General features: G+C 42.5%; 1 protein-coding gene across 1 annotated transcript in view; it reads right to left on the reverse strand.

The window, feature by feature from the left end:
* Positions 1–4,230: 4,230 nt before the first annotated feature.
* TSHR (thyroid stimulating hormone receptor) overlaps positions 4,231–12,230 on the reverse strand; it is a 206,915-nt gene continuing 198,915 nt past the window's right edge. The window contains exons 9-10 of the mRNA XM_067531936.1: positions 7,881–8,069; positions 4,231–5,917 (exon numbers count right to left, since the gene is read on the reverse strand). Of these exons, the coding sequence (XP_067388037.1) occupies positions 4,516–5,917; positions 7,881–8,069 (1,591 nt within the window). The 3' untranslated portion in view covers positions 4,231–4,515. The remainder of the gene's footprint in view (positions 5,918–7,880; positions 8,070–12,230) is intronic.

Here is a 12,230-nt window from a genome sequence, read left to right on the forward strand (position 1 = left end):
CAACAGTGGAAGCACAGCTGGCTCAGTCACAGTACTGCCCTTTGGTTCCGCATCAATGCTTTTTTCTGCCTTCAAGGGAACTAAATGTCAGGAGAGGGCATACTGGATAAAATGAGCAGTAAGCTGCTCTGTAACGTGCTGTTTACTCAAAGAGTAGGCCAAGGCTGCTCTTGTGCCACCACCAGCAGCTTCACATGACAATGCAAAGTGTGGCACTAGACAGCTTGCTGGTGGCAAGAAGGCTATATTGGTAACTTCCCCCATTCCAAACAGCCCCTTAGCTACACATTTTGTATAGCTGTCAAATTGTGCGTACCACTGTAACAGTTCTTACCAATGACTGAAAAGGTCACTGATTTCCTCCATGAGGTATCCCTTACCCTAAGTAGTGTGAGCTATGTCTGAGGGCACCCGCCCCCGACCACATTTATGCCCATACTCAGGCGTATGAGAGACATGGGGCGTGAGCCAAGTAAGTCTTTTTCTCTGTGGTAAGAAATGTCATGTATGGACCTCAAATTGTTGCCCCCAGGAGAGGCCACCTCTGTCCACAGGAGGGGCTTTGGAGAAGTTGGGGAGGGGAGACAACAAAAATTTTGAATAGAAATGGCTGATGGTCCTCCCCAGAGAATGTTGAAGTGTCTCCACCCCCATCAAAGTTCATTGCTGCCATCCCTCCAAAAATCAATTAGCTGCCGCCTACTGCTTTGTTGATTCCTGCTGCTCTAGAGGGTGCCAGGGTGTCCTCAGGGTTCTGCACACCCCAACTCATGCCTGTAGGGGTGCTAAGATCATTCTTCCCTCCCACTAGGAAAAACTGTGAGGAAGGGGCATCTCAGAGAGGGTACAAGTAGCCAGAGGAGAGGGCAGGTGGGGTAGGGGGAGGCCTGAGATGAGCTCCCAACTCAAGGCTGCAGGGAAGGTCACAGCGGCACTGTTCTGGCTATGCTGATGAGGTAGCAACAGGTCACGAACCAGGACAGGGAGAAGATGTGGAAGGGCTCAGCCACCCAAGGCAGTAGGATGAGGCAAAGTGGTGCTAAAAGGATTCAAGTCCTGTCATCTAAAAAGTGGGACAAGGCAACGGGCACAGTAGTTTAGCACCTGCCAGGCCAGGTCAGGGGAAGAGGCAGTACCCTCACGCAGAAAAAAAGGTGGGGGGGGGGGGGCCCAGTGACTCAACACACCCCTAGTTAGTGTGCAGGTACAGCCAAGGTAGGGTTCCCAATTGTGGTTTGATATATTCGTGGCGGTTTCATTACATGACATAGTCTTTGATTAAAGATTAATCTTAATTCCTGGAGACTCCAAGACAATCCTGGCAGATTGGCAACCCTACGCCAAGGCATGGGTGCTTCCTTTGATGGGCAAGGGACTTGAGAGGCCACCTCCCACGGCAGAGGAAACCTTACAAGTTCAGGCTTCTCTTAGCAGGACAACGCCTCTGAAAAACGCAAGACATTCAGGGTAGGAGCCAGTTAGGCTTGTCCAGGAACACAGGAGAAGGGACAATTTCCCCAGATAAATGAGGTTAGTTCTGCTGGTTATTCCCAGAACACAAGGGAGGGAAAAGGCCACAAGGCTCCCTCAGATGATGCCAAAGATTAATTGAGCTGGGGCCCACTGTGCATCTGGAGGGTCCTGGGACCGTTTGGAAATCTTGGGCAGCTGGGATGGGAGCACTTTGGAGGTCTGGAGCAACATGAGTTCTGAAGGACCTGGGGCAGGAGCATTTGAGGGGTGGGGGTGAGAGGAACAGGAGCACTCTGAGGTCAGGGTCTGGAGCAATGGAATCCTGAGCAGCAGGGAGCAAGGGGCAGCTGGAGTCACCGGGCTCTGCAGAAAACCTGGGATCTCCACAGCTGGTGGTAAAGATGGGACAACTGTTTCTTCCGCTGCTTGGTCCCGTGTGACGGGAAAAGAGGCAGGCACATGCAATGAAGGTGCAGTGTGGGAAGCTGCAGCTGTGCCTCCCTTCAAACTCATCTCTGTAGAGCACCCGCACCATTTCCCTTTGATGTCAGGCTGTTGAGCCCTCTCCAGCTCCAGCTGTGCTGGAACGCACTACATGTTGTATATCTAGCAGGCTTACTTTTGTTCCCCTCTAAGCTGCTCCTCCCGCCATTGCACATACACAGAGTGTGCTAGCTTTCTCTGGTAGAAAGGGAGCAAGTAGAGTGAGTAGCTGTGCCAGTGATGGACTCCTTATCCCAATTCTTGAGCCAACTGCTGACCCTAGCTGGTCCAGTACTTTAACTACCCCATTTCCTTGCTCCCTAAACCATCAGCTACCCTGTGCTCCTGATCCCCCTAAAATTACTCAAAGCTCTGCACCTTGACTCCTTCAACTCCCTACTGCTTCAACCCTCAATTCTCAGGTATCCCATCCCCCAAATTACTCCTGCTCCCCGGTGCCCTCAGGACTAACCATTGTTGTCTTCTTGCAGAAGGAGGGGAGGGCTAGTGGTCTTGTTCTCTCTTGGGAGCAGCAGTTCACTGTCATTCCATCTTCATTCTTTGGGGGGGAGGGGAGGGGTCTCCACAGGCCCCCCCCCCCCCGGCAGTCCATGTAAGGAGGCTGATCTTTTTCCTTCTGGTTCAGCCAATGCCCAAACTGGGCTAGCTGACTGGTGGACCTTTTCTTTTAAAGGCTAGGTGAAGCTCAAATATGGCTATGTCCTAATAAGGCAGGAGCTTTCCCAGGGCTATGCCTATTAAAGGCTGGGCCCAACCCCCAGTTCTCCCTCCCCAGCACCTTCCACCTAAGGGAATTCCCCATACTGCCTTCACTGCCTTCCATTGCTGGGAGGGTGGGCATTGCTACAAGGGGGCCCCTCTTGTCCATCTTCTCTTCTTGAAACTGTCCTTTCTCAGGGCTCCCCTCATCCTTTGGGTGCTGCTCTTTCTTCCCGCATATGGGACATATTCCAGCACCTTTCCCTGCATCTAATTGACTTTTGGGCAGTAGGAAGGAGTTGCCTTTTGGGGGGGGGGGGAGCTTTGTGTAGCTCCTTGTGTGACATTCCTCCCCAGTGAGAACATCACCACCATTCCCCAAATAGGACATCCCCTCCCTGAGCGGTACTAGTGGAACCTTGTGGCAAAGAATGGTGATTCTTTTTCATCCATGAAAAAATGTCACGGGTGGAGCTGGCATATACATGGTAGCTATGGTCCTTTATTGCTGCTATGTGGCTCTATGCCATAAAGAAGCAACAAAAGGAACAAACCTATTTTTTCTTCTTTTGCACATTCCCTTTAAAGTCACTGGGCAATCTCGGGGATTGTACAGTTTTTTAAAGATCTCATAGATCTAGTTTCCCTTTCTCTAATGCAAGTGATCTCAACCGTGGCTTGCAAATAGGTGTCAGGGTGTGGCTGACATGACCATACTGTTCTACCCCATACAGCTGGAGGGCTTCTACTCTGTCCTATCCCATACTGACACCCGTGCCACCATGTCTACACTGCTATTGTTATTTGTGCTGGCGAGATTAAAGCTAACATGTTTGCCAACCTGTGTTATAATCACATCTTCATTTTGGAGTGTAGACATATTCTAAAGCACCAAACACTTAGCCCATACTCAGATGACTAGATAAAAGCCAACATCAGGGGAAGCAAATTCCTTAATTTTTAGTATCAGCATTTTATTTGAGTTTCTTTCAGTTATGAAAGCAAATAACTATCACCATCAGTAAAACTGGGATCTGAACCCATTAGGTTTGGACAGCTAGGTGTCCAAAAAGAAATTCAAAATAAATTTTCCCCTAAACACACCTTGAAAAGTCAAAACACTCCAATTTGAGACAGAGTGAGAAAGTTTTTCCCAAAACACAAAGAAAAAAAAAAGTTAAAGCCTTAATATCCGCTCTTAGTTGATGTATTCACAAAATAGGTTTTTCCTGCTGTTTGGCCTAAGAGGCAACATGAGTGGTAGGAAAGCCAGCTGAATTCTATTCTGCCTCACTCATCTTAAACAAAACTGTGAACTAAGTTCCAACTGCAGAATTTTTATTACAAGAGATGATGGTAGAAGCAGAAAGAATCCAGTTCATAAAGCTGGCTATTAGAAAAACAAAAAAAGAAAAAAGCAAGCAAGCCAATCTGCCAATCTGACCTAAAACTTGAAAAATTCACAATGTAATTTTTACTTTTTTTTTTATTAACGCCATTTTAATTATAAATCTACAAATCCTATTTTACTTGTACAAGTATCCCCCAAATTTATGCTGTCTCCCTTTCGCTTTAACCAATGAGAGAAGAATGCATGTTTAAAATTTCATATTTATACTGAGTTTTCATATATGCTTCCAGTATTGTCATCATAACTTCTCTTTTACACTGACAGTGGTATAAGATTGGAGGTTCAAGTTAATGGCTCACTCAAAAAGAATAACCACTACAGATGTACCTCAAAAACAATGAAGAAAAATGATGTCTTATCACTAGATTTTTTTTTTGTTACTAAATTACCATCTGATTGATCGCACTGCAGTTGTGATGCTTCAGGTTCTATAACGCAGTCAGCGTACAGTTTTCCACAATTATTTGCTCTTGCATCGCAATTGCAGGGTGATAATCATCATGTGGGTCATGGTAGTCCTGACCTGTTCCTCGGCTGCCTTTCTGGCCATAAGAACCACTGCTGTTTTTGGCTGAGACTGTCTGGCCCCGGTAGATTTGAGCCTTGTGCTCACATATGCCACACTTGCTAAGCAGAATGAAGACATCCCTTCGGAAAGTCTTCGTGAAAATAGCATAGAGGAACGGGTTGGCACAAGAATTGAGTGGGTAGAACAGCACTAGAAGGATCTTGGAATTACTGACTGTTATCAAGGGCTTGTTCATAATGGCAGATAAAGCATAGAATGAGATGGGTGCCATGCATAGGAAGTCAGTGAAAATCAACACAGCCATCCTTTTAGCAATTTTGGTGTCTTTGTCTCCTGCCTTGTATTCAGGGTTTCGCACAGTTATATAGATTTTTATGTAGCAGGCACAGATGATGATAAAGGCAATGATGTTCAGCATTAAAACAAAGACAATGTAAGCTTGAGCTAAGGGTGTTTCGGTATCCATGGGCAGGCAGATACTGACTTTGATGTAGCTGCTGACTCCAACCAGTGGCAAGAGGGCAAGAAGAAAGCATGAGAGCCAACCACCGAGCATGATGACGGAAGCGTGCCGAAGGCGAATCTTCCTGTCCAGGCGCATAGCAAAGGTGATAGCATACCAGCGCTCCAGGGTGATCACAGTCAGCGTGTATACAGAAAGCTCACTGGCAAAGACAGTGAAAAAGCCAGCTGTGTTGCAGCCAGGCCCAGTCTGCCAATCTATGGCATGGTTGTAGTATTCTGACCTAGTGTAGAGATCCACCGAAGCAATCAGAAGAAGGTACAATCCCATGCAGAAATCAGCAAAGGCCAGGTTGCACATCAGGAACCGTGGGACAGTCAACTTGTAATGGCTGGTGAGAAGGATGAAGAGGACAAAAATGTTACCCAGGATGGCCAGCAGGTTCACAAACCAACCCACAATCCTTAGAAATTTATATCCCATTATGTCTTCACAGGGATTAAACTCATCAGGCTCTGGGGTGCATACGATGTCTTCACTCCCACCACAGACAGTGTAGTCATAATGGCTGTCAAACCCCTGGATGTTCTCCTCTTGAGGGTTCTTGAGCTCTTGGCCAAACCCAACATCTCCATCCCCCTGCTCTTCAAAAAAAACGTAGTAGTGGGAGTTGCCATGAAAATCCCTCAATTTGGAGTTTTCAGCATACACTGTGTCAATGCGATCTGCATCCTCTTCTGCATAGTCTTGATAAAAAGGGCCATTGAAGGCACTGACGGATCTTTTCTTACGAAAGCTGTGGCTGCTGGTCTGGTTACACATCAGATATTCCAGAATTCTGAAAGAGCACAGGGGTGAAATCACCACTGGAATTTGTAGTTTGGCTTGAATACAACAGGTATGGCAAAGGAAATATTTTTAAATCATTGATATCTGGATTAAAACACCTATTGACCAGAATGTTGTCCTGATACATTTTTGCTAGTAAAAAGACCATGTGGTGAATCTTGTGCATACCCATCAGAGTTTTTGTATATTGGCAGACAGATATACCATGCTGCAATCCTCTGCATCTGAGTTCTCACTTCTTTCATATGCTTATGATAACAATAATTCCCTCTTTCTACTTAAGAGATGCTATTCCACAGCCTAATTCATGTCACTATGTGCAGGTTTTTTCTGATATTTTGGCCTAAATTTTTCTCTCTTAATTTCATTCAATTATTCTTAGTGGTTACTGATTGTGCCACCATAAATAATTCCTCTTCCTCCTTGCAGATTACATCCTTCAAAAATTCATAGATTTCTTACATCTGCTTTTTAAAATTGTTTAACCAATGCATACAGTATTGTATTCTTTTCTTCTTTCTGCATAAACCAGTTCTCTCCAGCCACTTAATTATTTTTGTTGCTCTCCTCTGTATTTCCTCCGCTTTGTCTATAGTTTACTGACACTATGGTGCCCAGAGTTGAACACAGTACTTCGTATGTGGTCTGCACAGCAACAGAGAGACTATAACTAGAGCCCTGGGAAATTCTTTTTGTTTTTATAATTTTTTGTTTTATTTTTCAAGAATTTTATTTATTTTGCTTTTCCACACAGCAGGGGGAGGAGGGAACATGGGAGGTGCCAGGTCCTGCCCCCTCAGGGTCAGGGGAGTGTGGGAGGCCCTGGAGGGCAGAGGCTCCATGTGAGTCCAACCTGAACTTTCCCTGCAGTGACAGCTCCTGTCCTGTGGGGCTGGGCTCAGCTCCCTGCTCCAGGCATTGCAACCTTGTACTTGGGGTCACAGCATCACTCAGGTTTAGCTCAGCTGCCCCTCCATCATCATGACAGAGGGGGCAGCCAGGTCAAATTTGATTGAATATGACCCTATGCTATGACCCTGTGCACCAGGTTGCAACACTCACTCAGATCTGGTCTGCCTGTAATGCATTATGATGGTGAAGGAGAGAAGAGGCCAGGCCAAATCTGAGTGGTGTTGCAATCCTGTGTGCCAGGTCGGAATCAGTGGAGAAGGGAGCCAAGCTGACCCTGCAGGGCAGGAGCCATAGGGGTTGCCACTGTAGGGTTTTTTCATTTCATATGTTGTTTCTAGTTTTATTTTGTGTTATTCTGTAGTTGTAAAAAGCATGGGGCTCTACACCTTGCTCCATGATGCAATGTCTTTATGTTTGTAGCCCCAAATAGCATTAGCAATATTTTGGGTACAATAATTTTATTTGTAGAAACATAGGAATTGCCGACTGGATCAGACCTGCAGTCCATCTACTCCAGTATCGTGTCCCCAATGGTGGCCAGCACCTGTTGCTTCAGAAGAACAGGCAAGAAACCTTGCAGAAGATAATTATGGAATAATTGGGCCACAAAGAACATGTCCTCCTCACCCTTTTAGTTAGAGGCTGGCTGAAGCACCAGGTTTTATGTCCCTTTGAAGGCTTTTAGTTATTTTTATATCCTTACTATACAAATCTCTAGATATTGTTGTTTTATATATATATATATACATATATATACACACACACACATACATCACATCACATCCTGTGCTGAATCCTGCTTTACTCTTGGCCTCAAAAATATATTGTGGCAATGAGTTCCACAAGCTAACTATGTGTTGTGTGAAAAATTATTTCTTTTTATTAATTTTAAACTTGTCCCTCTGCACTACTATATAATTTCAAAAATGGCCACAAAACTCATTAACTGGAATTATTCTATTATTTATTATATATTAAAATATCAATTAATCCTGCTTTAATTAATGATTTATGATTTAATATAAGGTGCTAAAACTCACCCTTTGGTTTTCTTCCAGTTCTTGAATGCACAGCAGTGGCTTGGATAGGACAGGTCAGCTCGCATTAGATGAAGAAAAGTCTTTACAGGAGGTAGTTTCCTCAGCATCCATGTATTTTTAGCCATCAGTTCTTTAAGGTTTTCCAGTCCTTTTGTTGGAAGGGCAGCAATGCTGGTCCGGGAGACATCACTGGGTAAAGAAAGAATAAAATCTCTGCAAATGAAATGATTGGAGTGAGACATTTAAGATCTTCAAAGCACTTTAGGAGTTGCACAGAAAGTCACAGCACAAAAAACAAAACAAAAACTAAACCACAACCAACAACACGAGGGAGGTGAGACAGAAGTTGGTAGGCTACCTGCACATATTCCACTTGAAAAGTGCCAACTGGATATCACCCAATTCAGAGGGCACCTGTGTCATGATGCCAGACAACCTGTTTGACCGCATGAATGCACAATGAAAGTTCAGTGAATGGGATGACGGAATCACTGCTGGCACAAAGCCCAGGCATTTTGTTGTTGTTTATTTTAATTTGCAATCACACAGTGACACTGGGTACAACATGTTTGAGGTGGTAAAATCGATCTAATGTATTCTTTAGTTTACAAACCTGAAAAAATGCTACAACTTTGAAAGAGCACATCAGTGTGGCTTCTTTTCAATAATTTTAAAACTGGTTTTTCTCATTCAAACACATTTTTGCATAGATAGTGTTGTGATTGCCACTGGCAGTCACTAGCTGGGCTCCCCGTAGGCTGCGCAGCAGAGGCAGTGCTCCAGCTTGCCTTTGTAATTGAAAATAAAGTTTTTAAAGATTTTATATCTGTGAGAACATGCTCATTTGGGAGAGTAAACTGATAACAGAAGCCATGGCACATATGATAGTATCATTTGCTCATCTAATTCACATAGGCCCTGATCTTGCAAAGACTTTAAGCACATGCATAACTTTACACACTTGACCCTATTCATACACATGAAGTTAAGAGCATACTGAAGTATCTGCAGAATTGGTGCTATAGTTGCTGATGAGAGTTAGTTAGGTACAGCTACAAACTGAGCTGAGTTCAAGATGAAGTGTGTAAGAGCTGAGAGCAAAGCATTCTTGGTTAAGGAGATCTGACTCTGCAACAAACTCTCACAGGTGAACAGGCAAATTCTGAGTCTGACTGTCTTTAAGAAATGCTGCAAAAACTTCCTCTTTAAAAAGGCACCTGTTCTTAGAAAGGTTGACACACAACCTCGACAACCCCTTCTACTCAAGCACACCTTCTCCTAAAAAAATGGAGAAAAAACAAACAAAAAAATAACAAAACAAAACAATTGCATTATCCCAGCAGTTTTTTTACCCTGAGAAAGAAGAGCCAGATATTCCATGAAATCCACTAGGGACTTTGCTAGTTCTATTGATTTTATATGTAAAGCACTCAGATACTATAGTGATGGATGGCAATATAAACTCTTAGATTCACAAGGTCCAGCTGTATACCAAACTTTCTTTGCACAACTCCTCATCCATTTACTTTTGTTTCTCTTTTTTTAATGCCCTCCAGTTTGACAGTGTCTTTTTGGTACTGTAGTGTGCAGAACTGAACACCATAGCCGAGGTGAGGTCACACCTCAGCTTCAAAGAGAGACAACTGCCTCCCTATGCTGACACGAAGCCTTTGCATATGTGACCCAAAAGTACAGTGACCACTTTTGGTAGTTATACATATTGCAAACTCTTGTCTAATTCACAGATTTCTATCACCCTTACCCCTCATACATGTTTCTGCTTCCCAACTTTCTCCCTCCCACTGAGTATCTGGGAATCAGATTATTTTTTCCCTTCTGTATTAGCTGCATTTTACTAAACAGAACTTCTGCCTATGCGTTTAATCTCTCTAGGTTCCCTTGAATTATTTCTGACAACCACAGTGGAATTAAATTACAGAATACAGTAGGAACTGACTGATGAAAAAATATTTGTATGTCCTTTGTGCTACCCCACAATAAAAATATAATCTTGCACAGCTAGTGTGATTAAGAAATTCCAGTAGTTTCAGAACAGTACTGAATTTTCAAGTCATTTTTCCAAGATACTTTAAATATATGAGACAGTAACATAACCTCACTGGGATTAGTGACTGGACGGAGCAAATCAGGTGATGTAATACAGAAAGGATGTATTCAGTTTTTGAGTATCTGTTATAAATGAGGGTAGGCTGGCTGTAGAGATGCCATATGTAGAAAAGAATTCATAACTGAACGCACTGTTAAAATAAGAAGGATTTTTTGGACTGCTATTGCAATAATGAGAGCCCTCCCTATGCATTCCATGATTCTACAGCAGTGGAATTTGCTGCAGCATCTATCCTCTGCTGCAGAATTGTGATCCAAAATTTAAGCTTCCATTAATTGAAAAAGTCCATATCTATTTCTTATGGCTGCAAAGAAAACCTGCTAAAAGTGAACCAATGCAGTGATGTTTACCTGTGTTTTCAAAGAGCCTGAAATAATAACTGAGGGGTGTGAACTTCTCCATTAATTTTTGTGTAGTATTAATTCTGAAAACAGTGAACTTAAATTTCAGCATTTATTATTTTACTGTTCATCATTTTCACATAAATGTCCAGCTAATGTATCCATCACACAATTTCAAAATACCTCTTATGCCTTCATAGATGCCAAAGCACAAACTGTCCCCTAACCAGAATTCAAAGATTCCAGCATCTTCCCTCACAACTTCTATGACACAATTATGCACTGCCAAAATAGACAGCATATTAAAATGGAAACATTAGGTAAGTCAGGAGCAGCTAGTAGAATTTAATATCAAATAAGTAACAAGGAATGTTGTACTGGCTATATTATTCATTTTCATATTTAATTTTTATTTAAAAACCTTCATGTTTTTAATATACATACAGCTGCCGCAATATTTCCAATCACCACACAGGACTGCTTCTGGAGACCTTGATGCAGAATTTAGTAGAATATATGCTTGCAGTAGAGTATATGGGGTCTTGCTACTAATGAAAGTCTAAAACAACCTGGGATTCTTTGGCTTCTTTCTTCTTCCCAAGGGCCTATCCCCAGGCTGCTGTTTTGTAAAGATCTGCATCTCCGTGTGTGACAGTCATTCCTACATTCAAATTCTCCCCATCTTATCCATATTAATGGCTCCTTTAAGGGCCTCTGTCTCCTTTGTCATCCACCATTCAACCAGAACTATATACTACCTGTCAGTTTAATATAAAATCTTTCCTTCAGGGTTTCTTGGACTTTGTCACTGCTACTGGCTTCTTTTCTTTTACATTCTCCATTACTGGGGACTTCAAATACCCCTGCTGAGAATCCCCTTGACCCAACCTTACACCAACCAAGCCTAAGAGTTTTCTATTGGTTAGAGTAAGGTAGGCTGTGTCCTACAGATGGGACTGACACACAGAGATCTGGATTGGAATCCATATCTCAATTTTGCCAAAATTTGAGGGTGTTTGGATCCACGGTTTCTTCAAACCCATCTCTACTATGTTCTGTTCTCAAATCTGCTCTGGAATACTGTCTGACATAGACATGTTACACCAAACTGTAAAGCACTCAAGTGTTCAGGAGAAATGCAGGATTGTTTCTGACAGGACATTTTCTGCTGCTTAGATTAGTTTTAAAAGTAATGGGGATTCCACCAATCCCCCCTGGAGAGTATTTCACAGCTTAATACATAACACTATATTCAGTCTAAATGTTACTTTTCTTAATTTCACATCATCCCTCAGGGTTATAACTCTGTACAGCACTGCAAGCAATGCTTTTCTATTCTCGGAGACAGAAAAAGGAAATCATTTCAAACGAGAGAAAAAAAACGTCTTGGGCTTATGTACGGGAAAAGAGATTTTAATTGTGAATGTTACCTTGGAGACAAGGGTCACCAATTTTTTTAAACAGATCAACAAAATCAATATAAAATCACTGTACTCCTCAGATGCTATCAAAATGCATAAGAAAATAAGAGATGGAAAGAGAAAAGCACAATAAAAGTGATAGATACCTAATGAAAACATAAACAGAAAATTATTTCTGTAAAAAGCAAAATATAAAAATCTGAGGTGCCTATTAAAGAAAACTGTTGCATAGGAAAACAAATATTACTGCCTAAGATTACTTTTGAGATTCCTAGAGGAGAATCATACATTTCAATGGAAAACAGGCAACCTCATTTGTCACTTTGCCACAGAAATTCTGAATAACTAACCAGGTTTCCCCAAGATACAAGAAAAGTGGGGAAAAACTCTAGCAGAGAGATTGAAGAAATAGGTAGTGCTGGTGATAAACAAATTGATTTAATGTTAGGTTATTAAATTA

Source organism: Emydura macquarii, unplaced genomic scaffold (genome assembly GCF_026122565.2).
Source record: "Emydura macquarii macquarii isolate MOO-44397 ecotype Brisbane River unplaced genomic scaffold, CSIRO-AGI_Emac_v2 contig_374, whole genome shotgun sequence".
Taxonomy (NCBI): Eukaryota; Metazoa; Chordata; order Testudines; family Chelidae; genus Emydura; species Emydura macquarii.